Consider the following 21,995-nt stretch of genomic DNA (forward strand, 5'->3'; position numbering starts at 1 on the left):
TTCAGATTAATTTAATTTTTCTTGCTCAATGCAAAGAGGCATATTTCAGGATGAATCTCTGAACTAGACTTTGGTATCACAAGATAAATACCCTTAAAATGATAATCCCAGACTCAAGCTCAAGTTTTATTATTTTAGGATTATATAATGTTGTGAAATAAATTCCAATTATTTGAGCATTTTAACTGGAATTCACCTTATTTTTCATAGGATTTTGGTTACATTGTTATTAAAGAGAAACATTTGGGCTTTCAAAAATTCATGAAAACTTTAAAGTCATTCCTTCTCTGGCTAGAACAGCAGAGGTTTGTTAACTAAGGCTAATATTTCTTTCAATAAAAAACATTGTGCCTTAATTATAAATGAAGCCATTTAAAATGACTTAGTTTTTTAAAAAATCACCATATATTTATAAAGTACTAGATCATATAATAATAAAACCTAAATATATATAGTTGTATATATAAATGTGCATATTAATGATTTATATACCTATGATTATTGTTTTATGTCATTCTCTCTCATTTTATGTAAAGAATTAGGTAAACCTAGCACATGGGTATCTTACACACAACCTGTATAATTAAGATAGAATCCTTAGAAGATGTTAAATTCAAGTTCATGTTTGAATACACAGAGAAAGATAACTTGGTGGTGGGTGAATATTAGGTAATAAGGGGAAAGGATTTTTGTGGATAGGTCTAATTCACTTTCATCTTCTGATGAATCCAGAAGATTTCAAATAGCAAATAAGAGAACGAGACAGCTGTGAATCAAGTAATTGGAGCTAGAAGAAAGTCAGAGGAGATGAGAGGTAATATGTGATTTGTTGGTCCATGGCATTAAGAAGGATCACTGGGGGGAAAATTAGGTATGATGTTTTGTATTTTGTTAGTGCAAGTCTTCTCCTGACTTAAATCTTCCTTTGCCTTGGCAGGTCTCATTGTCCGGGAAGTGAGCATTGAGATTTCACGCCAGCAAGTGGAAGAACTCTTTGGGCCTGAAGATTACTGGTGCCAATGTGTGGCCTGGAGCTCGGCAGGCACTACCAAGAGCCGGAAAGCCTACGTGCGCATCGCTTGTGAGTCACTATGCAGGGGCACTGTGGGTTCCAGAAGCTAATGGAATATGGGAAAACTTGACCACACCTGCTCTGGTGTCGAAGAACCCTGGCTGAAAACTGCTCCCAGACTTCTGCATTGGAGCTACACTTTCCCCTCAAGTCATCAGAATATCATTTCATTTTTTGTTTCGAGGCACTGAGTAATGTTCCTTTAGGGATATGAAAGAATTAGTGCCACTTTCAAAAGACTGAATGTTCTTTTTTAATCTAATAGTAATTAGGCTATAGGAAAACAACTACATTCCTTTAATGAGTTTATTCTGCCAATTTGTTAGGACAGTGTTGACTAGTTTTGCTATTAGAAATAGAAATTACCCGGCAAAGCTTCTCTATTTATTTTAGAACTGTTCTAATGGATCAAAAAACACCACTATTTTCCAAACTATATTAATTTCTAGAGTATTTCAGGGAGATATTTCTAATACACATTCAGGGAGAGGTTAAAAGGGTTCCATAATCAGTAAATGTCGGAAATACTTTTTTGGACAAAGTTAAAGAAGTTCCTTCATTGCAAAACTTTCCAGATTCTTTAATATGCCAATGTGCATATTATCCCCAAGGAGGAGATGTTGCCTGCAGCTCTTTCTGCAGACCCTTTTCTCAGTGAGTACTATTCACACCCCAAACAGCATGAATGCTGCTTTAATGTCTGAAGCTTCTGTACTGAGAAATTTCCTCAAGTGTGAGACCACTGAAACCCATGTAAATTTTACTGTCTGAATTCCTTGGCATGTCTGTTCCAGCATGTATGCTAAGTTGCTTCAGTTGTATCTGATTCTGTGAGACCCCATGGACTGTAGCCCACCAGACTCCTCATCCATGGAATTCTCCAGGCAAGAATACTGAAGTGAGTCACCATGCCCTCCTCCAGGGTATCTTCCCAACCTAGGGATTGAACTCTCGTCTCTTGCATCTACTGCATTGGCATGCAGGTTCTTTACCACTAGAGCCAACGGGGAAGCCCCTTGCATGTCTGCAGTTTATTAAATTTCAATTTGCATTGATGTCAGTGTCACTTACCTCTAATATGTCACTGTGTCCATGCCTGCTCAATCATGTCATATGCTCAGTCAAGCATGCTCAGACTATAGCCCACCAGGATCCTCTGTCCATGGGATTTCCCAGGCAAGAATATTGGAATGGGTTCCCATTTTTCTCCTCCAGGGGATCTTCCTGACTTAGGAATCAAACTCCTATCTCTTGCATCTCCTGCATTGGCAGGCAGATTCAGATTCTTGACCACTGAGCCACCTGGGAAGTCACTAAGTTCAAACGGTTTTGGCTCCGATGCTTCCCACAATTCCTGTTCTTGCCTGTTCTTTCCCTTCTGCTTGATCTAGATCCCAACCATTACAATCACATAGCAGTTAGTCTCCATGATTCTAGTCTTTTACCTTTTCCAGCCCTTCCTCCATATTACCACAAATGCAAGATTCTGGAAGATTCCTAAAACTCAGGTCTTACCTCAGCTCACCTCCATCCCTGCTTAAAATTTCATAATGGCTTCTGAGATAAAGTCAAAATTTCCTACAATGGTATAGATCACTGTATTTGTTTACTAGAGCTGCTGTAACAAAATTCTACCAACTTTTGGTTTAAACAAGAGGAATTTATTTTCTCACAGTTCTGGAGGCTGGAGTCCAAGATCAAGGTGCTGGCAATATTGGTTTCTGCTGAAGCCCCTCTCCTTGGCTGACAGATGGTCATCTTCTCCATGTCTTCACATGATCTTCCTTCTATAACTGTCTGCATCCAAATTTCTCTTCTTGTAAGGATGCCAGTCATATGAGGTTAAGGCCACCCAAATGGTCTCATTTTAACTTAACCACCTCTTTAAAGGTCATAGCTCCAAATACCTTCTGAGGTATACTGGGCTAGGAAACTTGTGAATTTTGGAGGGGGGATACATTTCAGCCCATAACAACCATATTTCATTGTCTACATAATGTAACCTAAGTTTCTAGCTCTGACCACAAAGAATGTCTCTGATCTAGTCACACTAGATTAGAATTACTTCCATTTCTTTGTTTTCAGCTGTTATTCATCCTGAAGCGCTTTACCTTTCTCTTACTTCCTTTCATTATTTGTAAAAATTCATTTATTCAACAAGTATTTACTATGCTTAGTAAATAATTTTAGGCATTTGGTATGGAGCCAGAATCAAATCACATAATGATCCCTGCCCTCAAGAGGCTTGTGTCGGCTGAACGAGTTGTTGTTTAGTCGCTAAGTTGTGTCTGACTCTTTGGGACCTTATGGACCGTAGCCCATCAGGCTCCTCTGTCCATGAGATTCTCCAGGAAAAAATACTGGAATGGGTTAGCATTCCCTTCTCCAGGTATCTTCCTGACCCAAGGATCGAACACACATCTCCTACATTATAGGCTTTACCTACATTATTCTTTACCCCTGAACCACCAGGAAATTCAGGGCACACTCTTAATGAAGTAAATAATCAGTAACAGAGCAGATGGTAAGTGTTATGAAGAAAGATAGTGGGGAAAGGGGGTGTGCTGTGCTGGGGACAGTGGTCAGAAAAGGCCTTCAGAAGAAGCTGGCAGTTGAAGCAACCTGAAGAAAGGGAGAGGGGGAGTCAGGCAGAGGGGACAGCGAGTGGCATAAGTGCAAATGCCCTGAAGCAGGAACATTTGCTGGTGCCATGAAGACTGAATTGGCCACCGTGGCTGGACGAGGGTGAGGGAGAGGAGCCTCCTAGATGAGTTGAGAAAGGTGAGGACAGGAAGGGCAGTGTGGAGATGGTCTAGGCCCTGTGGGTGTAACTCCTTTGGTTCTCAGTATGAAATGGGAACTTTGGGATGTTTTCTGCAGAGGCGTTCATGCCCTGACTTCCATTTTAGCAGAACACCTGACTACTCTGTTGGGAAAAGATCGTGAGAAGCAAAAGCAGATGCAAGGGAGACCAGTTAGGAGGCCGCAGCTGTGAGAAGTGTTAGGGCAGCCTGGACTAGAAGCTGTGGCACTGGTGAGACCTAGATTCTAGATTTATTTAAAGGCAGAGGTAGTGGGGTATTTTTTTTTTTTTTTTTGAGAAAGAGAAAGGTTGGATGTGGAACGTGAGAGAAAGAATGATTCAGAAGGCCTGAGCTTGTTGAAGGATTTTTCAGTTGTCTTTGGTGAAGTCATTCTTGCCTCATCAGTCTCCAGAATGATAGGGGTTCCTTTCTCAAACCTTTCAGACCAGTGCATCCATCCTCTTAATGTAGGGCTTGTCTCCTTTGAATTATATTCGCTTGTTGTAATGTCTGTGTTTCAGGCCAATGAGTTCCTTGAGATCCATTTTGCTTAATTCAGCTTTGCTTAACTGTATATCTTCAGTGCTCAGCACAATGCCTAGAACATCAAAGACGTTTAATAAATTTTGTTCAATTAAGACCATTATAACCATCATTGCTCTCTATTAATCATTCCTCTCTGAGCATGTCTAAAGGGATTTTTCTCTTTGTCTTAGTGGGTTCTCTATGAAGTAGACTCTGAGATGGAGACATGCATGCAGGTAATATATTAACAAGTATTCTCTAGAACAATATCTGTGGAGGAATAGACTTGGGCAGAGGGAGAAATTGAACTGCAGTCCAGGTGCAACAGAAGACGATGCCATAGGGGACACTGGAATTAGGATGGCCCTCCAGAGCTGTCCCACCATGAGGCACAGGAGTGAGCAGACCTTTATCCCCAACATTGACTAGTCCGTGGATGTGGCCCCTTTCTTTTCTGTTCACCCTCACCAACTTGTATGACCTGGGTCAGGTCAGCTCGTCTCAACTGAGGGCAATTTCTGGAGGGAGAGCCTGGGAGCCTTCACCATCAACACTCCCGACAGAGGGGATCAGTCCTGAAGATGGATGTCATCCACTACAATCATCTATCGCACATCTTTTAGATTTCATTTTATTAATTATGAAGTAAAAAGATACTTTCAAACATTTTAAAAAGAAACAAGTGAATTGCTTTGGTCAAATAATTAAATGAATTCAAAGTTAGCTTCTAGTTATATTCAAAAGAGGCACAATGATATAAAACTATCTTTCATTGCTATATGTTCATTAATAGCAAGTATAATAGGTATTTAAAATTGCCAGTCTACAATTTATAATAAATTGACTTGCTTAAAAGCTGAAGTTTAATTAATTAATTTATTTATTAATTTATTTTTGGCTGTACTGGGTCTCTGTTGCTGTGCTGGCTTTTCTGTGGTTGCTGCAAGCGGGGGCTGCTCTCTAGTTGTGAGGTGCAGACTTCTCACAGTAGTTTTCTTATGGAGCACAGGCCCTAGGGCTTCAGTAGTTGTGGCTTCTGGGCTTAGTCGCTCCATGGCATGTGTGACCTTCCTGGATCAGGAATCAAATTCCTGTCTCCTGCGTTAGCAGGCAGATTCTTTACCACTGAGCCATCACGGAAGCCCCAGAAGCTGAAGTTTAAAGGCTTCATTATTACAAATCATGACTCTTGTGTGGTGCCAACTTCATATATATTCATGTATTTATATGTATTCATGTATTTATAACACATAATGTATCTAATAGTATTAATATATGCACTTTTCTCTTTATGTAACCCTGTTTCCCATATTAAAAATTATAAACGTTTAAGAACCTTATCTTTCTTTGCAGAATAAACTTTTCTATTTATTTCGTGGCCTTTAAATGTAGTTTGACATTTTCAAATAATAAGACAAACCCTTCTTCTAGTAAGACATTAATTTGCCCGTAGCACCTTTTCATCTTCGTGTATTATGACTGAAGAGCATTTTGCTTGTACTTCCATAATTAACTGAACTCATATGTTACTAGTCAAGGAACAGCATCCAATGTATAAAGATTTACTCATACAGACTTACCTCATGATGAAAAGAAAAGTTAAATTTCGAATTCTCCTTGTCGGAGCTGATCCCTACCAAGCATGCCCTCACTAATGTTACAGAAAGGTTGCACATTCTCTGGTTTGCTGTTTCAAGCCAGCTGTGGTGCTTTACCCAGTAATATGTGACAGATGGCTGTCACATCAACTGCAATTAAAGTTTAAATTTTTTTCAGATAAAGATAGCCATGATGCTAGAGATAATTAAGTTCACTTACCTCTCATCTCATTTGATCTATATTCAGGATGTGTGAATAGTGTACACTATGTGTACTATACTATAAATAGTGTATATATGTATATAGTACATATATGTGTGTGTACTAAAAAGGGAGCCATAGTTCTTCCATGAAAAAGCTCTATTTTAAGAAGTTTATAAAGTAGAAATGAATATTAGCCATTCTTTTATTTATTTAAGTTTGCTTATATATTTTTTGTATATTCAAACTACATAAAATACAAAAATAATTTTGTGATTCAATCAGAGCAGAGGGAAAATAGGAAATAGGACAGAGTTAGGATTTGGCCAGGAATGAGCTGAGGACACAGCGTGCCTGCTCTGGAATCACACGTGTTTACCAGATGGCAGGGTCGATGCCTCAGTGGGTGTGGCAGCTTCCTTTGGAGGGGAGGGGTTTCTTCTGAGGGCACTCAGAGGGGCGCTGTAAGGACTGTCTAAGTAGAACCCCATGGTGACGCAGCTGCCAGTTTCACTGGGTTCTTTCTTCCAGTGTCCCTCACTATAGTCAATGACAGAATTCGGAATGTTCAAGGGAGGAAAACGTAATGCAGTCAGAATGTCATCAAACCCTGTGTCTCTTCAGGAAATGTCTTGGCCGCTGCTGCTGATGTCGTGATCGTTGATGATGTCGTGGTTGCTGTTGTCAGGGGATGGTGGGCATTATGTGAAAAGAAGAGCAAAGTGGAGTGGTTGGAGCAAACGTTTGGGGCCAGGTCGACCTATATATTCAAATCCTAGTTCCATCACTTACTAGCGTGACCTTAGTCAAGCAATTTAACCCCTCTGAGACTTAGTTCCATCAACCGTGAAATGAAAATGATAGGGTTATTTTAAGATTAAACTAGGATAAAGTTGTAAAGCATATGGCATAGTGCCATACACAAAGCAACTGCTCAGTGAATGATAATAGTGTTCATAACAACAGAGATAATGATGCAAAAGACTTTATTTGTGCAATCTGGAACTTAGTAGTACCAAGTTAACTTCGAAAACTAAAGAGTTTTTCCTTCTTTCACCACTTCCTGTACACCCTGGGCTGTCAGTCCTAGAAGTTGAAGTTGTCTGCCAATTCAAGTATAATTGGACCATAATTTTGTCCCTGCGCCTGAGGATGAAGGAGTCCTCTGCATGTCCACCCTTCTCCTCAATTCAGGAGTTACAGTGGATCTATGTGCACAGACAATCCATCTTCCTGGGGATGTCAGGATAGTTCCTAAGGAGTTTCTCTTTCTTCTGTGTACAAACCTATAAATCACAGCCACCATCACAAAGGCCACTGACTACAAATTGGAATAAGACAGTTCCTGGGAAGAATTAGGGAAGAACAGGGTAGACTTCTCTGCCTTGCTCTCATAGTTCACTCCTCGTTTTCCCTGAGATCTGAGCTACCTTGTAAGCCACCTGTGGGTGTCACACAGGCTGCATTTACATCTGTAAGTCTGCAGTGCCTAACACACTGTCCAGAACAACCGTATCTGAGGAAATATGATGCCAACCACATGTCATTTCAATTCTTGTAGCCATCCTTAAAAAAGTAAAAAGCAAACATAAAAGAGGCCAAATTAATTTTAATAATATGTTAGTTAGTCCACTCTATCTAAGCTATCATTTCAATAAAATACCCAATATAAACAACTATTCATGACAAGTTTTACATTCTTTTTTTCATACTAATTTTTACAGTACTTCTTAGTTAGGACTAGCCATAGGTCAGTTGCTCCATAGCCACATGTGTCTCACACTGGATAGATGGGCTCTGGAATTCTTATAATAGAGGAACTGTTGCAATCACTCCTTTACCTCACATAGTTACTGTGTGTGTGCGTGTGTGTGTGTGCGTGTATGTGTATTCATGACAAGTTTTACATTCTTTTTTTCATACTAATTTTTACAGGACCATGCACAAGTGGTGAAACACTAGAATCTATTCTGTTAGCAAATTTTAATTATGCAATATCATATTATTAACAGTAGTAACCATGGTGTACAAAAATATCCCCAGAACTTATTCATGTTGTAACTGAAAGTTTGTACCCTTTGACCAACTTTGGATGGTTCATTCAATTCTTGCACCAATACTGGTGTGACAGGTGTTATTATCCTCATTTTACAGATGAGGAAATGAGGGACAAAGAGAAATTTGAAAACCTGCCCAACAGATTTCCCTGGTGGTCAGTGCCTAATGCTTGGCGCTGATGATACTGGGGACCCAGGTTTGATCCCTGGTCAGGGAGCTAGAGGACCCTACATGCTACAGCTAAACATTCCACATACTGCAATTAAAAGATCATGCTATAGTGAAGATCTTTGCATGCTGCCAGTAAGACCTGGTGTGGTCAAATTAAATAAATAATTAAAAAATAAAAATAAAAAAAAACCTGCCTGAGTTCAAAGCTCATATATGGAGAAGCAGGTCAGATCGGCAACGAAGTCCATGCCTTGAAGCAACACACTGGATACAAATAAGAGAGGAGGTGACAATTGATTTTTGTGTCAGTTGGCAATTTACAAAAATATCTTATTCTCTGCATGGATAATGTTATAGGCTGATTATTATTTACAATGCAGAAATGTAAGAAGGCTTTGGGTTCCCACGTCTCTCCTGTTACTTGGTCTGTTCTAACCACACCAGTTTCTTTGCTTAGAGAATGTGATACACTGATGCCAATAGCTCTTCCTTCGCACCTGGAACATTCTGCCCTACTCTACCTGGGGAAGAATGTAAGAGTGGCTCACTTCCTTCTTTCGTTCAGATTTCTGACAAGACAGCAGCTCTTTAAAAAGCAAGTGTTTGGAAAGATTTAGGTTATACCGTGACAGAATTGGCAGCCTAATGCCAAGTGTCTTGGTAGAGCTCAGCAAGTGCAAGCTTGCCAGCACACCAGAGTAAATGGCCTGGCTGCTAACGTGCATTTCCGAGCTGTGGTTGGATCCCTCGTATGGCTGTTTAAGTCCTGGTGGCTCAGTAGTAAAGAAGCTGCCCGCCAATGCAGGAGACATAGGTTCAATCCCTGGGCTGGGAAGATCTCCTGGAGAAGGAAATAGCAACACACACCAGTATTCTTGCCTGGGAAATCCTGTGAACAGAGGAGCCTGGCAGGCTATAGCCCATGGGGTCACAAAAGAGCCAGACACAACTTAGTTAACTAAACAACAAGCCCATTAGAAGTTACAGAGGCCAGATTTTGAATTAAGTGAGATTAATTATACAATTTAGACATTTTTAGATCAGATAAATTTTTAACAATAAATATCTCATTTCATATAAATGTCAACTGTTGTATTAATTAGTTCATCATGTGGTTCCTGTTTCAAGATTAAAAACCACAACACATTCCTGATTGCATTAGTCTATCTTTTTCCAAACGTATTTGCTTTTTTATATAGACAGAAGTTTTCAAGATCCGTGGAGGCCCCACAAATCCATACGCATTTATAGCTCATATTTGTTCTGAGAAGTAGACTTCTAATTGATAGAACACTGTCTCATAAGTTATATTTGGGGGGAAGTCATCCATGTATGGGCTATGTGCTAGAGGAAGGGCTGGTAACCCACTGGACCAAAATATGCCGCTAAAGTGATGTTTTATGCTATATGAAATGGGAAGTTTCTGGCTAAACTGCTTATTTGCAAAAAAGCTTGTCTGTAATCATTGTGTTCTTTTTTGTACTCTGAGAAAAGAGCCTTAACTTTTTGATATATTGGGTTCCTCATCCATAAAGTTGGCATGTTTCTGATTATTTATCCCTAAGACGTACCTTAAAAAATATTGTGATGACATAGAATCATTTTTTTTTTCTGAAACTAAAGATGCAGTGTGAATAGAAGAGTGGCTTATGTGGGATTTTTTTTTCTTCCTCTTCTCTGTAATGGATGTCATTGGAGTTCCAGCTCTAAAATATTTATTTTTAAAAAAACCCTTCAGCAAAACTACCTGAATATAAATATGTTTGTTCTATAAATGCCCCCAAAACCAAGAAATAAAGAAGAATGGCTGAAAGCGTACTTCCTTTTGCAGGGACTTCGTTCATTTAGGATTCTGTTTAAATGACCCTGTGCGGTAAAGGATAGGCATCCTTGGCAAAACTAAAACATTGCCAAGACAATCCTTCTGCTGATTTGCTCAAAGATCATTCTAACCTCTGTCTCTGCCTATAATTACTATGTTCTGAAAGTATTAGTGGTAAATTCATAAGACTGGTCAAAAACATTAGTTTTTTTAAAAGTAAAAGGAAATTACAGAACAATAACAGGAAGAAAGTCAAAATCTTGCATCTTTTGTCTCTTAAAATATCCTGGGACCTAGTAACCAACATTTAGGGCATGCTTACTATATGCCCAATTCTGTTATAAGCCCCTTATGCATGTTAACTCTTGTGATGCTTCCAACAATCCTATGAGGTAGATTCTGTTATCCTTACTTTACAAATAGTGAAACAGAAGCATGGAAATGAAATATTAGATAACTTACCCAAGCCATTTGTTTAGGAAATGGTAAATCTGAATTATAAACTTTTCTTTTTACTGTGCAATTTACTGTATGGATTTACAGAAATGTGATAGTTCACTTTGCAATCTAACCATAGAGGAAACCTCATGTTTTTGTTGGTTTGTGGTTCCTTGTTTTGTTTTATCTTTATAATATTTAAGAAGAAAAAGCAAGTAAAAAAAGAAAACTTACCACATTTTTATATACTGTGTCCCTTCTGTTTAAAAACCACAAGAATTGTTCTCACTACTGCACTTGACTAGTCTAAAAAAAATAAAATAAAATAAAAAAATAAAAACCACAAGAATTGCTGAATATAACATTTTTTCATGATTTTTTTTTCAATTCCAGCAAAGATACTCTATTTCTGGAAAAGAAAACCATGGCAAGCTTTTTAGGGTTCTATAGCAGTGTCAGGAATTTTTACTTTTAATAAATGCTCAAAGCTCAAAAGATTAATCTAGTTTTCCCAAAATATGCTATACTGGTTGGTTCATGATAGATTGTTTCCTGTTAACAGCCAGATTTGGTGATTTAAGTATAAGTTATACTCTACTATGACAACATCAAAGTGAAAAGTGAAGTCGCTCAGTCGTGTCTGACTCTTTGCAACCCCATGGACTGCAGCCTACCAGGCTCCTCTATCCATGGGATTTTCCAGGCAAGAGTACTGGAGTGGGTTGCCATTCCCTTCTCCAGGGGATCTTCCCAACCCAGGGATCGGACCTGGGTTTGCAGGCAGACACTTTACCATCTGAGCCACCAGGGAATTATACCCTTTTATATTATTGGAAAAAAGACACATTTTTCCCTCTATGAACACAAGTAGTATATGTGACCATGGACTTATTTTGTTTGCTAGAGGAACCATTTGAAAGTACATTAAAACAAAATTTTTATAGCTAAATATAGGGTTTGTGTCCCACAGAACCTGCATTCCTATATGGCAGCATAGAGTTGAGTAGTAAACAAAAAGTGAATTGGTTTTGTACCTGTGTCTCTATTACAGTTTGGGAAACCAAAGACAGCCTAGGTTGGTGATAATGTTTTAAGACAAAAATAATTCTCTTGCCTAACTTTATTTTAAGTTACCTGCATGTCCCCTAGATGCATGTGAAATTTCAGTGTCTGCTAGACAATGTCAGCCATCAGCCTGGACAAAATTAAGTGCTACCGACACTGGGAGACACCAACAGGAACTCATTGTCTTAAGAGCCACAGTGTAGAACCAGATAGGCTTGGTTCCCATGGCCTCCAGGCTCTTCTCTCCCTCTGCCTACATGGTCTAGCACAGTGCTCTGCACATCATGGTTGTTCCACAGATACTCAATCAGTCAATCAATCTGTGGTTCTCAGATTTTTGTGCTGTAACTCAGATATACCTGGGGGCCAGTGAAAACTGTGGATTCCTGGATCCCAACCTAGGAATGAAATCTGCGTGGTTTTTTTTTTTTTCAAGCACAGCATGGTAATCCCTGAGTTTCCCTTTGTGACACATAACTTTCAGTCATTAGTCTCCCACATTCATAATTATTTTGTCTCATTTGGTTATGTTTATTTTGACTAACGATGATGCCTAAAGTTGGTACAGCATACTAAAATGTACTAATACTACAGGGAGTGCTTTTTATATTCAAGGCATGATTCTAGAGTTTTATATAGGCTTCTCCATATATAAACCTGTAAAAGAGTCACTATTATCATGCTTATTTTTTTAGCTGAAGAAATTAAAGTAAGAGGAGGTTAAGCAGTGTGCTCAAGACTACACAACTAGTCAAGTGGTAGAGTCAGGATCTGAAACCAAGGTTGTCCAAGCTGAAGATCTTGCTCTTGACTGCAATGATACCTTGCTTTGCGGGATCTTTCAGATCTTTTTCACAGTGACCTACAATAAAAAATATATTTATATCATGATCTACTAAATAAACATCTACCCATCTCCTCACACATACAAATACACAGAGGTATGTGTGTATGCATATGCGTGTGTACATTTGTGCATACTTAGTAATACATCAAGGTTATTGTCTTTCCAGTAGTCATGTATGTATGTGAGATTTGGACCATAAAGAAGTCAAAGTGATAAAGAATTGATGTTTTCAAACTGTGGTGCTGTAGAAGACTCTTGAGAGTCCCTTGGATAGCAAGGAGATCAAACCTGTCTATCTTGAAGGAAATCAATCCTGAATACTCATTGGAAGGACTGATGCTGAAGCTGAAGTTCCAATACTTTGGCCACCAGATGTGAAAAGCTGACTCATTGGTAAAGACCTTGATGCTGGGAAAGATTGAGGGCAGGAAGAGAAAGGGGTGGGGAGGACAGAAGATGAGATGGTTGGATGGCATCACCAATTTAACAGATATGAACTTGGGCAAACTCTGGGAGATAGTGTGGGATAGGGAGGCCTGGCCTGCTGCAGTCCATGGGGTCGCAGAGTTGGATAGGACTTGGTGACTGAACGACAACAATACTATGTATGATACACTTGACATTTTCTGTTTATTCAATTTCATATTTTAATCCTGGTATTCAGTCCTCCAAGTTGAATTCATAGTTCTCTAAAGACAAATTCCATAAGAAAAATATGGAATATTAGATACTATGGTTTTTAGACCAAATGACTCAAGTGTGTAAGATAATGACATGCTGAAATTTACTCAGATGAGAAATCATGTTTCATGCCAGACTCTCTAATAGTAATAGAAATAGTTGTGATAATTTATTACATGTGTTTTATACTTCATAATCTTCCAAAACCTTTTAAGATTCAGTATTTCTTTTAATATTCTCAAAACCCTATGAAGTCTAACATTTGTGAACCCTATGAGATCTAAATCAAAAAACAACCAACATTAATAAGGTAATAATATGTTGTTTCTATCTTATTATTCAATGGAATTTAAAGATTTTAATTTCCATTAGAATAATCTGTTGTAGTATGCTCATCAGAGAATTCTCGACTTCATAATATCCATCTGTCACATTGTCAAGAAATTGTCTTTTTAAAAATATTTTATTCTAATAAATCTTTCTGCATAATGAAGTAGCATTGCTAACAGAATAAACATTTCTAACAAATGTAAATTATTTTTTTCAAACTTGGAGTGAGAACATGATTATTTTCATTTTGAAAGACAATAGTATCAGCAACCTACCAACTTAGACACCATAGGGAGATCTTTCGCTGGTATTTTCTCCAGGTTTCCTTTCAGATCAGCAGGGCTCACAGGTGCTTGGATAGTAATATAACCTGTTATAGTAAAAGCTCCCACCTGTCCAGCCCCGACTTTCCCATTTAGACCATACTCACCCTTTCCAGGCAAAGATGCTCGAGAGTTGTTGTCATTGCAGAAGAGACCTGATTGGGGGCCCCTTTCATAAATATCATGCCTTGGCATGATAGACTTTCTTGCATGCCATTTTGGGTAGGCATTTCATTCCCACCTCTCCACAGAGCAAGAAAATTAGTTTTGTCAGTAATTCTCAATGCATTCATAACTTTCAATGTGTTTATAATTCTCAATACATGTATAATTATCAAAGCTGCAATATTCATCTGCTCTTGTGATGTATATTATATTGCTTTCTTGCATTTGTACAAAGAATTTTCTGATGTTTTTAATTTGGAATCTTCTGAAACCCATCCAGTGCCCCATTTTCTCTGACACCTGTATATTGAAGTGTACAGAAGTTCCAGGAAGATTGTCCTAAGAGGAGGATTTATAAGCTGTTCTTTTCAAAGACGCATCATCTTCTAGATTGTTGAAAAACAGTTTCTTCTATTATTTCTCTTGGACACTGATAATCGGTATAAATCCTTAAAGATCTTATTTGACAAAGGCCAGGCTGTTTTCCCCTAAAATGCATTTTAAAAATGTTAGTCTACTCAGTTATAGGCTCTCGAGACAAAAGAGACCTTCAAAAGTATCCAGTTATTTACTTCCATTTTGCAAATGAGGAAGAGTCTTCACACTCGCAGGAAGCCGCCTTTTCTACCTGTGTAGGTGTGCATATGCTCAGTGACTCAGCCGTGTCTTACTCTTTGTGACCCTATGGTCTGTAACCCACAAGGCTCCTCTGTCCATGAAATTTTCCAGGCAGAAATACTGGAGCAAGTTGCCACTTCCTACTCCAGGGGATCTTCCCGAGCCAGGGATTGAACCTATGTCTCCTGCATTGGCAGGCGGATTCTTGTCAAAAAGCAGAGTTCATGTTTATAGAATGCCTTGAAATTAGTGGGCTTCACATCGTAAATAATTTATAATCACTGTATTATATTGCAAAAAAACCTCATTGACAGCATCAGAATTCTGCCATAAAAAATGAGACTCTGTGTACAGCCACACATGTACTTTCTTTGATTACTGTGTAAATGGTAAATAGAAATCTATATAGTTTCAAGTCTGATTCTGCATCTGCTAATTGCATTTCACTGTATGGATTTAGTAAGCCAATATTCATGTTAAGTAAACATCTCTGAATGCATGCATATGACAAAGGTGATTTTTCTTTTAATTGATGGAATCAATAACTAAATCAGAGGTAAGCTGAGCCGACTTTGCAAAAGTAATCTAGGTTTTAGTGAAAGGATTTTATACCTATTTCAGTAGTTGCCTTAGAACTAATGGAAAGAAAACAGAAGTGTAGAATTCTAAAGGTCTTCCAAGGGCATAAATTCATCTTTTTCCTGACAGATATGCCCACATTATTCGAAAACATTCTGTTTTACATCTAATTCCTAGCTGACAAGTGTCCGTTTTTCCTGCTTACTCATTCGTCACCCTCATGTTCTCTCTGCCTGCAAGGCATCCGGCCTGCCTTCTATCACATCTCTCCAAATGATGAAGGATGTGTTTAAAATGTTACTCACACTGCTTGCAGAGTACTTTGGAGGCATATGAAAGGAGCAGCTGCCGTGCTGGACTGCACAATATATTCTATGTTCTTTATACAACCTGAAAGCTAGAAAAGAGATTTGGGGCAGGATTAAAAGGATTTTTCAGGAAGAAGTATTACATTGTGAGGGGTTACCTATGAATCATTTTAGAAATTAGATAAAATTTACACACAGTTTAAAATCAAATAACATCAAAATAATATAATTATATGGTATTCAGTGATGGTTCAGTTAAACCTGTCTTTTGAAGTATAGGACTCTGATGTGTGGTCACCATTCTCAATTAGGAAACAACAATTTTCATAAGATGTGCCTTCCATTGGCAGGACTTTGAAAACAGTTGCAAAAACTATATACCAAATCCTAAGAAGAATTATAGCCTGCTATATTTGAACCCATCATCCCTTAACGGTGCTGCTGACTTTTGTCAAAATAAAATTTGCAAAAGAGCAGTAGCTACTATTATAGTCATTCTCCCAATTTCTACGCACCCCCAACACAGCTGAGTTTCTAGTCCCCCTTCATTCCTAAATTTCTCAAACTTCTCCTTTTAAGTTCTTTGCTGCATTTGTCCTGTTGGCCTCCAAACTTCTTAAAACTTCACTCCTCTGACAGTTGACTCTTAGTTTTTCTCCTATGTCTTTGTTCACACCGGAACATGTTTGCAGACAGCTTTTCCTCTGAAATGTTGGTGTCCTCTTTTTTTTCTTTTCCCTGCTCAGGTAGTGTCATTTCTGGTATTACCACTAGTCTGGAAATACCACTGGTCTGGTATTTCTAGTGCTTCGGCTATCTCCTAGACAGTGAAGCATGTATCTTCTACCTGGCCTTCTTTTTCCAAACTTTAGACCTGTGGTTCTTAACTTGAGGTGATTTTCCTGTCAGGAGACATTTGGCATTATCTGGAGGCTTTTATGTTGTCATAGCTTCGAGAGCTCTACTGTTATCTGCTGGATGAAGTCCGGGGATGCTGCTAAGAAACTTACTATGCAGAATGCGGCCTCACAACAGGAAATCCAGTCTCAAATGTCAATCATGCTAAGGTTAGAAATCATGATCTGGACCTACTGGACTTTTCCATTTCCAAATAGAGGGGGGAAATGTGGAAACGGTGACAGATTTTGTTTTCTTGGGCTCCAAAATCACTGCAGATGGTGACTACAACCAAAAAATTAAGACATTTGCTTCTTGGAAGAAAAGCTATGATAAATCTCGACAGCATATTAAAAAGCAGAGACATCACTTTGCAGACAAAGGTCCACATAGTCAAAGCTATGGGTTTTCCAGTAGTCATATATGGATGTGAGAGCTGGACCATAAAGAAGGCTGAGCTCTGAAGAATTGACGCTTTTGAACTGTGGTGTTGGAGAAGACTCTTGAGAGTCCCTTGGACAGCAAGGAGATCAACCCAGTCCATCCTAAAGGAAATCAACCCTGAATATTCATTGGGAGGACTGATGTGAAGCTGAAGCTCCAGTACTTTGGCTACCTGATGCGAAGAGCTGACTCACTGGAAAAGACCCTGATGCTGGGAAAGATTGAGGGCAACAGGAGAAGCAGGTAACAAAGAATGAGATGGTTGGATGGCATCACTGACTCAATGGACGAGATTGAGTGAATTCTGAGAGATAGTGAAGGACTGGAAAGCCTGGTGTGCTGAAGTTCATGGGGTCACAAAGAGTCGGACACGACTTAGTGACTGAACAACGATAACAAATTGAATGTGTACCAAAATAAGTTTGCTATCTTTCTCACCACTTTCCTGCCCACGGTGGTATGATTTCATTTAATGATGGTATAAACTTAATAATTGCAATAGCTGAGAATATAGTATTATCCTTTCCTCTTTGCACTCTCCAGATACTTAGGTATTCTGAAACAAATGATCTGTTCATTACCAGAATCTGCTTTCTCTTCTTCCTGTCCACTGTCACTAGCTGAGTTCAGTTCCCCATCATCCCTCCTGATCTATTCAAATAGATCTCTAACTACCTTCTGCTTCTTCAGCACCACCTCAGTCACACTGAGAGCAATATGACATCTGATTTCCTTTCTCTGCTTAAAAGCCTTTGAGAGTTTGCTATTCCTTAGTGTAGCAGGAAGGCTTTTCATGAGTAGATCGCAGCTTACCTTTCTAGTCTTGATTGTGAATCTTACATATCTTCATCCTAAGTACCTAATAAAGTATCTATCATAAGGAGATAATAAATATGAAAGGAATTTTTTTTTGACTCTTTGGAGATATATGTGCCTCACTCTAATTCTCCATCCTTATTTTCTCATATGTTGTTTAATTTAACTGCGAGTGAGTCTATATATTATTTGATTTGAGAATTAATTCTAGTCTTTACGTCTTTACCATACCATGCATCATATGGGAGGTTTTCAGAATAATTTTTCACAAATAAGATATACCTTATAAGAATATTTTATCCTAGGACTTCCCTGGCAGTCCAGTGATTAAGAATCTGCCTGCCATTGCAAGGGACACAGTTCAATCCCTGGTCTGGGAGTATCACAGATGCTGTGGGAAGCCCATATGACTCAACTACTGAGCCCACGCTCTAGAGCCCTCAAGCCACAACTACTGAGCCAGCTCACCCGAGAGCCTGTGTTTCACAAGAGAAACCACCTCTGGAGAAGTCCACACAGCACCCCGACTCGAGGCAACTCGAAAAAGACCCAGCCCAGGCAAAAAAGGAACATTTTATCCCATGAAACTTACTCAGTGCTGCTGTTGCTTTTATTAATATTTTGATGAAACTTTTTATCTTAATGCAGATTTAAAACAAAGAGAAGCTGCCATATGAGAAAAGAAAGAGTAGAAATTTTCTGACATTGCTGTTGAAAGGATACAAATCAAACTTAAGAGATATGAAGGGATGTGTGGGATAAAAAAATATGTATCAGCTCAACAGCCAGCAGGTTCTAATGCAGCATCAATTATTTTGCTGTGAGGCTTTGAGTAATTTTAGAAATGTGTTTCTTATATGTAAAATAAGGACATGGCTTAGATAACTTTCATGTTCCAATAACTCTGGATTTTAAGTATCCGTTTCTACAGTCTACTCAATTTCTTGATAATAAAATTAGAAATGCCTTTCTGACAGAAATTTTGCAGGATTTACAGAGTCTCTTATCTTACCTCAGACCCACATAGATCCAATAATCTTTTCAGAACCCCTAAACTCTTGAAGGTTTTCTTCTGCCAAGAAATTCACCCAAATAGCAAATAATATGACATGAATTTTTTTCTCACTGCATTTTTCCAGATGGTGGTTTCTTATAGCTCCTTGAAAGGCTTAGAGATACACCTTTAGACTTTTTGGATTACTACCCATTAGTTCAGTAGGCTGAAATGGTGCTTTTATAATTTTAAGTCATTATTGGGGACGTGAGATGAAAAGACAGAGGTGTAACTTTTTAATAAAATCTACTGGGTAAAATTTCAATAAATTTTTATTGGGAGGAGCTGAATAGTACCCGGATGAAATTTTTTTAACTTTACCTTTAAAAAAAGCTGCTTTAAAGCTTTATAACTGACTCATTTATTTTTTAGCTTTGGTGTTTAAAATGATAAAACTGATTTCTAACATTTTTGTGTCTATCAATAGCAATTTTTAAGATTGTACTGCATATTGCTATAGCAACTATAACTATATAAATAAGTGATTAGATTCTTGTTACATTTAAGCAGAAATAACTATTTAATCTTCTAATTGGAGAATGGTGACATAATTACATATTGAGATATTTCTGGACCCATCCCAATAGTTACTCTTTTCTCTATCTTATGTTTGAGATACTTCAAGAAGCTATATTTATTTCTCCAGGACTCCAGCATTCTGTTTTCATTCTGAAATAGAAATTTGCTTTTGAGTTATTTATCAAAAGATCTCAGAGTTGTTGCAACTTCAGTAGTACCTATTGTAAAGAAAGAAAGAATATTAATATACCTAAGGGACTCTATGAATAAGAATCATAACAATGGGATTCCTTTGATTAAAAATGTGATTGTTATAGTTGATTGTTAAGAAATACTAGCAAACTATAATGAATGAGTGTCACTAGTTGTTAGAATGAGGATCTCCAAAGCATTCCAGTGAAGATTAAAGTAGGAACAGCTAGTAATCTCTAAATTTCATAATTTCCACTACATAGAATATAATCAGCCACATTATGGCACAGTACTAATGTGATTAAAAACCACAAAGAAACAGAAAATAATAAACTGCAAGTTTATTATTGTGCTTTCTAGAAATGAATAAATGTTAATTAGTTTTGTCTTGTATGTTACGACTTGTGCTTTCCAGATCTACGAAAAACATTTGAGCAGGAACCTCTGGGAAAGGAAGTCTCCTTGGAACAGGAAGTCTTGCTGCAGTGCCGACCACCTGAAGGGATCCCAGTGGCTGAGGTGAGAAGCAAAAATTCTTTGCATTTAGCAACTGGCACTTAGTTATTCTAAGAGAGGCCTAATCCATGGCTAATGGTGCAGTGAATTAGGGTATGGCGTGATGAATGGTTGGTAATGGAGTCCTAACTGCTTGCTACTGGCAAACTAGATTGATTGGGAACTGATTAATGGCTTGGAGTCAATTAGAATGCCCCACTGGACAAAGCCACAGGCAGCTTGGCTTAATTTTGTCAAGAAATCAGAAACACTGTTTTATTTTATCTGGCACTAATCATAAAGAAAGATGGCCTGACTTAATAATGTGCCATCAATTTCACTATTGTTCTTGATGCTATGCACAAAAAGTAAGATGGGTGTGCATGTGTGTGTGTGTGTGTGTGACAGCCTGTGTTCTCCACATGTATGTGTCCTGCCCTGTGATGTAATCAGGAACGTACCTAAAAGCCATAGCCACACACCATGAATAAAAACATGTTTGAGGAATGTCAAGTAGTTTCATCCTGTAAGTTTTCCATTAGCTCTTAATTTTCATTTTCTGGTTTTGGTGAAACAAAGCCTATTGAAAGCTCATGAAATATCATAAATCAGGTTTCTACCATGATTTCTTATTAGCACCAGACAATACACTGCCCTTTGAAAATGCCTGTCCATGGGGGATGGGCCTCCATGACCGCAAGAGTGTCCTATGCTCTCCTTGAGACACCATTTAGAGCACACTGCAGAGGACAATCATCTAATACCATGTCTTTTATTTCATTTCAACTAATTCCAAACTCTGAAAAATGTTACCCTGTTAATGATTATCAGAAGACATTCTAATATACATCAAACACTATTGTCCTGGCAGATCCAGTATCCTACAAACACAGAAAAGCTTTAGTTTGATAAGTAACATAACTGCCAATTTGCTGGTGGTCCATGTTAGCCTCTAAACTACACTGAGTTCTTTGGAATCTTTACTCTTTATTGCATTTATGGAAAGAAGCATTTTTTAAATTGCTACAATTTGGGCCTGTATATGGGTCAGCTGATTTTTTGTAAAAGTAAGCCTGGACTTTTTCCTGTCTATGAAATTGTAAAATAATATTACTAAGACTTACTACATTGTCCAAAATTTTTTAATAGTTAATCAATGCACTATCAGATTTCCATAGTTTTTCTGTCCTTTGAAAGTTCAGGCAAAAGTGAGAGTCAGCACAGTTATAGTGTCCCATGACAACAAAATTAAACATCTGATAGCTCTTTCCAAAATAATAATAATAATAAATTAATTAGAAATTTAGGCAGGGCCCTTACAAATGACTCCATTTTCTGTCAATACCATTCACATCTCCACTCAGAGTCAATGCAAGACTCTGAGTGGCACTTTTAATGAAATTTCCATTTTTTCACTTTGAAAGAAGAGAGTTGGTTTTTGTCTTGTATCTGATATCCCATGGCACTTTCTAGCACTGTGCCAGAGACTACGCATGATTACTTCTGTTTTATCCAACCACACTAAAACCTTATCTTCCACCACTGACTCACAGGATGATTTATTGTGATTAGAAAGGAAACAGCTCTTCCCTATGCAACGTTTCATTTCACTTATGACAATAAGTGCATCTCTCTCCTTAATCATATTTCTAAAATTCTAATGCAAACCTCCTCCATTAAATTGCCTTAAAGACCAAAACATATCCTGAGTAACATGAGTGTCCATAGACTCTTCTTGACTCATTGTTTCTTAAAGTGAGTAGATCCCTGCAGAGATTTTCAGTTAGGAGATTCTAGTAACTTCTTCATTTTTTTTTAGTTTCCTCAGCAAAGTAGTTCACTTTGTCAAGGAGTAAAGATTCATGACTGCAAACTAATTGGCTGTGAATTTTATCAGTATCATCACTGGGGAAGAGACCAATTAACACTTGGCAAGCTCAAAAATCATATACCCATTTGACATTCAAAGAAC

At 38.1% G+C, this 21,995-nt stretch overlaps 1 protein-coding gene across 2 annotated transcripts in view; it reads left to right on the forward strand.

The window, feature by feature from the left end:
- Positions 1 to 21,995, forward strand: part of UNC5C (unc-5 netrin receptor C) — a 403,063-nt gene that overhangs the window by 257,177 nt on the left and 123,891 nt on the right. For both annotated transcript variants that reach the window (XM_043871228.1, XM_043871229.1), the window contains exons 3-4: positions 938 to 1,081; positions 19,944 to 20,047. In XM_043871228.1, the coding sequence (XP_043727163.1) occupies positions 938 to 1,081; positions 19,944 to 20,047 (248 nt within the window). The remainder of the gene's footprint in view (positions 1 to 937; positions 1,082 to 19,943; positions 20,048 to 21,995) is intronic.

This window comes from Cervus elaphus, chromosome 17 (genome assembly GCF_910594005.1).
Source record: "Cervus elaphus chromosome 17, mCerEla1.1, whole genome shotgun sequence".
In the NCBI taxonomy this organism is placed as follows: Eukaryota; Metazoa; Chordata; class Mammalia; order Artiodactyla; family Cervidae; genus Cervus; species Cervus elaphus.